Here is a 4940-nt window from a genome sequence, read left to right on the forward strand (position 1 = left end):
GTTTTGTTACTATATAAAGTGTAGCCATCCACCCAGCCAATTCTGAGGGCCAGAAGGGGTATTGGGGGCCATCGTGTGCAGTCTATGGCCACGTATGTGGACATGTGAGTGTGTAAATGTGTTGTACCAATGTATACGAGTGATAAACACTAATAGGCGTGTCGGTCAAAGTCAAATGTAGACGGCCATCTTAGGCTGAAAGCACCATATCCCGTCTGCTCTGTGAAGTTAAGCATTCCGCAAATTGCCAGCTACCCCCGAAGTGAACAAGAGACGAGCCCAAGCTCGCTCCCTCGCTTCCCCTCAGCCAGCCTCCCCGCTCCTGCCCCCCCCGACCACGGGCCGTGCCAGAGCTCCAACCAACTCCAAGCTACCGACCGACCCAAGTCACCACAGTTGTTAGGCGCCCACAGTTAACTGTGAGCTCATCCCTGCTGTGCGAAAGACAAAGGTCTCCGTGCGCTAAGTTTTTTCCGAACAGGAATTGACTGGGTTTGCTCAACTGCTACCTATAGACCCTTGTGGTGTGGACTGCTACGTAAGACGCTAGGCCGGATTACCGTAGTTCACTGAAAACCCGTAAGCCAAGTGGATTGGTGAAGGGACACAAGTGCTAGAAGTAGCGGGCTCCATCTACACCTAGTCCGGGTATTGAGGTACCCTTCGACGAAGTGTTTGCTTAGGCGTCCTCGCGACACTAGAGCCGTGGCACACGCATTCCCACCGTTTCCGACCCCGACGAAGCCGACGTTGTTCTCCAACCCCATCCTGACTGGAATCTCCCATCCCACTTTGGATCATTTTCCCATCCCAACCCGGATCATGACTGGACCGCAACGGGATAAAAAGTGGCGCCAGGCATGGCAAAACACGGCGCCCCGCGCAGAATTTTCACGGCCTCAAGATGCTATCTTTGAGAACGCGGAGAACGCTATGCTGGACCCCGACCGCAGCCCCGAAGACAAGCGCTTCGCGGCGCTCGCTGGTACGCCCCAAGACGTCGCCCTCGAGCTGCTGCTGCCCATGTGGATCCCAGCTCGGGAACTAACTGCCACCTTCTCGGATACGGAAATTATGACCTCGATGGGTTCTACGCCCCAAACTACAACGTGGACGTCTAACCTCGGTCATCTTCGCGACTTCAAGACCATTCGTAACGCTGGTATCAGTTTCCAGTGCGACGATCGGGATATCTGTACGAAACTGGGGGGTGAACCTGTGACTATCTGTGGTCGCAAGTTCAAAGTCCAGCCGTACTCCAAGTATTCCCACTGGTACTATGTGGATCTTCAACGCCTGCCGGACGACGCTACCGATGGACTCATTTACGACTGGTTTGCCCAAAAAGGCACGCCGCCTGTGTATATTACACCGGCTCATGTCGTAGGTGGACTCCGTTCTCGCAGTCGCCGGGTCTACTTTAACCAAAAGTTACCCCCCGAGTCAGTGATGCTAAACAAGCGCACTCCGCTCCGCCAGATCAGGTTTACTGGTCAAGGCTACTCGGTAGTGCACCACCGCAACCGCGCTTATAACAGCATCATTCCACCCTTTATTAAGGAACTCCGCGAAAAGGGTCGCCAGGCTCGTCAGCCTAAACCTGACCCGCCCAGCCCTGACTCGGACGACACAGGCAGTATCCCGCCTGCGTTTGACAATGACAGTGATACCAGCGACAGTGCCGCAATGGTTGACGACTCCGCCTCAGAGAGTGAGCCACATAGTGGGGATCACTCTGATGAGGAGTCCTCCCAACGCGGTACCATGGATGGTATTGAGTCCGCCGTTATGGCACGACCCAAATCGGTCTGGCCCCATAGTCAAGTACCCAATTTCCCAGTTGGCTCGATTCAAGCCACTGACTTTACGCCAGCTCGTATTAAGCGAGCAAAGAGTCTGGTATTTGGTACTATCGCTGATCCGGAGGTTGTTCTACAACGTCTTTCTCCCTCTCAGAAGGAATATCCGACAGTCGCCTCAGTAAACTCGTACGAGTGGTTGAGTGAAGGAGCGGGCGGACCTATTCCGCCTGACCAGGATCTCATTCTCTGGGACAAGTCGACTGACCCGCCCCAGTCAGTAGCCTCTTATGTGGGGCTGACGGAAGTGACTGAGAGCGTTCTCAATGCAGCGGTTTACCAAGGCAATGTTGAGCAGCTCTCTCTCAAAGAACTCTGTGCAGTAATTGAAGACTTTCTTGGCTCATTCAGCTTGGTGACCGACCCGGACACTCTGCTGTCCACGGTTCAGGCTCAACCTAGTCTTCATCGCGTACTATTGGACTCAAAGGCGGAGGGAAATTTCCACCACCTTCGCACCAAGGCCTTCGGACACGCCGTTCTCCGAGAGCTAACTACCCAAGTCTTTCCGTCGGATGATGACGGCAGCGTGTATAGTCGACTCTCTACGCTTTACCCCAACCAGTCTGACTTCGATTTTCAGACAGTATTAGGGCAGCTATGTCCTGATCAATCCCAATATTGGCTCAAGTTAAGACTGGCTGAAGCGGATCTATCCCTGCAGATTATTGCACCCAGTATCTACGTGGATCCACTCAAATTGAGTGCGGTTACTGGGAAGGCAGCAACGGCACTGCCTCACCCACTGTGGCTTCTATGGGATGACTCGACCCTCGCCAACGTTATAATGTCGCCCTTAATGGACCGCATTTTGGCAGGGCCTCTCCCTACTGACCTTCGCTCAACGATTGGGTACCTACGAGAACAGGCCGCTTCGGTGGCCGCCTCTGTTCCCACTCGCCTCTAATATGCAGTGGGCCCTGAGAGGGTTCTCTCTCAACGCGAATGGTTTAAATAATGTCACACAACGTACCCTCAATTTTTTCTCGAACAACTTCCACATTGTGGGACTCCAAGAGACAAAGTTTACGGGTATAAAGAGCTTTAAAAGAGCAAAACATCACTGGAGTACAGCCTCGCAGCTAAACTCTAGTTTCTGGTCACAAGATAATATGACCACCTATACGGGACAGGCTGGTGTGGGCTTACTACTCACGCCTACCTGTCCCGTCCGAAATCTTCAAGATGTCACGCTCCAGCATGTCAGCTCTCCGGAACTAATACCTCGGTATTTGCTAGTGCGCGGCACATTGGACTCTGTCGCGACTTATATCCACGTGGTCTACGCCCCAGTCCAACCAAGCCAGCGGGCGGGGTTTTTCTCTAACCTCCCCTGCAACTTTGAAGCGGACTCCCAACACATAGTGTTAGGTGACCTGAATACGGTGCTTTCCAGTCAACTTGACCAAGCTCGCCAAAGTGACCGGAACCGTGCCCAAGGCCGAGAAGCACTACTAGGATGGATGAATGACTTACACTTGGTAGACGCTTGGCGCTTGCAGCATCCAGAACTTCAGGAATTTACTAGCCCGAATAGCAGTTCTCGGATTGACTACGTGCTGGTTAGCTCCCGCCTCTTCCATTCCGCTGTTCAAGATATTCATCATGATTTTCGCGGTTTGGCTGGTAGGGGTGACCATGCTGGAATTTCATTTCGGCTCGGTTCTTCCTGCTTTAAGCCTCCAACAAGAGCCCCGTGGAAATGTCCGGCCTGGGTAATCCAGTTGCCAGAAGCCCAAGAATTCCTGGAAACCTCACTGTGTGAGTTAGCCGACTCCTTCCGGGCCCCCAGTTGGGATTCGTATAACCCAGGCTGTTTACTTGACGAGCACAAACGGAGAGACTCTATATTTCTCCGCGAACTCTTCCTTTCCAAGAAAAATGAGCGTCAACAAGTGCTCGCAAACTTGCACCTTCGAGTGAATGAGATCCAGCACTCCCAAGCCACTGCGCCGACCGAAGACTACTCTGAACAGCTCGCTAATGCCAAGGCCGAGCTTAAGGAAAAACTGGAAGAACAAGCCTATTATGCATCCAAGCAGAAATTCGCCTCTGACTTGGGAAGCTCTGAGCGTTGCTCTAAGTATTTCTTTCGGCCGCCCCAAGTACTTCACAAAACGCCTATTCCTGTGAATTCGGCTGAAGAACTCGACTCAACCTGCAAGGCTTTCTCTACGTACTGGTCTGGTATTTACTGCTCACCTTCGAAGGAATTTGGGAACTGCAAGCCCAAATGGGACCGCGTCAAGCTCTCCCAGATACTCCAGCATACCAAGACACGTCTAACGCCTAAGGATCAGGCTTACTTGGACAGCCCCTTTACGGCGAATGAGTTTTACTGGGCGTTAACTCATACTGCTTCTGGAAAGACACCAGGGCCCGATGGCTTACCGGTGGAGTATTACAAGGTGGATCTACCCCTTTGGAGCCGCATACTGGAGGTTGTGTACGCTGCTCAATTTCAACGAGGGAAAATGACTAAGTTTCAACGGCGCGCCCAAGTCTCGCTGTTGTATAAGAAGGGCGACCGGAAGCTCCCCAGTAATTACCGACCAATCTCGTTGCTCAACGTAGACGCCAAATTAGGGCCTAAAATTCTGGCCTACAGACTTGGCTCTATCTTGGGCAAACTCCTTCACTCCGATCAGTACGGCTTCGTTCCTGGGCGGGACATTCGTCACGCACACCTACGGTTTCAGGCGCTAACTCAGTTGTTTACTGAGGCCGATACGCCTGCTGGTGCAGTGTTACTCGACTTTGCTAAAGCCTTCGATAGTGTCGTATGGGAAGCACTTGACATGGTTTTGATGCATTTCGGTCTCTTGGCGCTACCAGTCAATACCCTACAAGCTATGCCTCTCGAGTATTGACGGCAGGCATAATCCAGCCCTATGCAGGGACTTACCGGAAAAGTGTACACGTGTCTTGGACTAGGAAAATTCTGCTCTGTTATCTTCTGGGAGCCCTTTCGGCTCCCCCTATTTAATCCTATGCTTCTCATACAAATATCTAATGAAATGTAGTCGTTTCGGATCTCTACCGACCCTTCAGCTGAGTTCCGGCGACCGTTGAGCTCAGCGG

General features: G+C 52.4%; 1 protein-coding gene and 1 non-coding gene across 2 annotated transcripts; both read left to right on the forward strand.

The window, feature by feature from the left end:
- Positions 1-184: 184 nt before the first annotated feature.
- Positions 185-235, forward strand: PITG_33409. Its single transcript, XR_009934803.1, has one exon. It is a non-coding gene; the product is annotated as an 8S ribosomal RNA (ribosomal RNA).
- A 698-nt stretch (positions 236-933) lies between these two features.
- Positions 934-2766, forward strand: PITG_17968 (uncharacterized protein; the record flags this gene model as incomplete). The annotated part of the gene is made up of 2 exons (XM_002896244.1): positions 934-2271; positions 2323-2766. 2 exons carry the CDS (start codon positions 934-936, stop codon positions 2764-2766), a joined length of 1782 nt encoding a protein of 593 aa, XP_002896290.1.
- Between the last annotated feature and the right edge of the window lie 2174 nt (positions 2767-4940).

Source organism: Phytophthora infestans, genomic scaffold (assembly GCF_000142945.1).
Source record: "Phytophthora infestans T30-4 supercont1.64 genomic scaffold, whole genome shotgun sequence".
NCBI classification, from domain to species: Eukaryota; Oomycota; class Peronosporomycetes; order Peronosporales; family Peronosporaceae; genus Phytophthora; species Phytophthora infestans.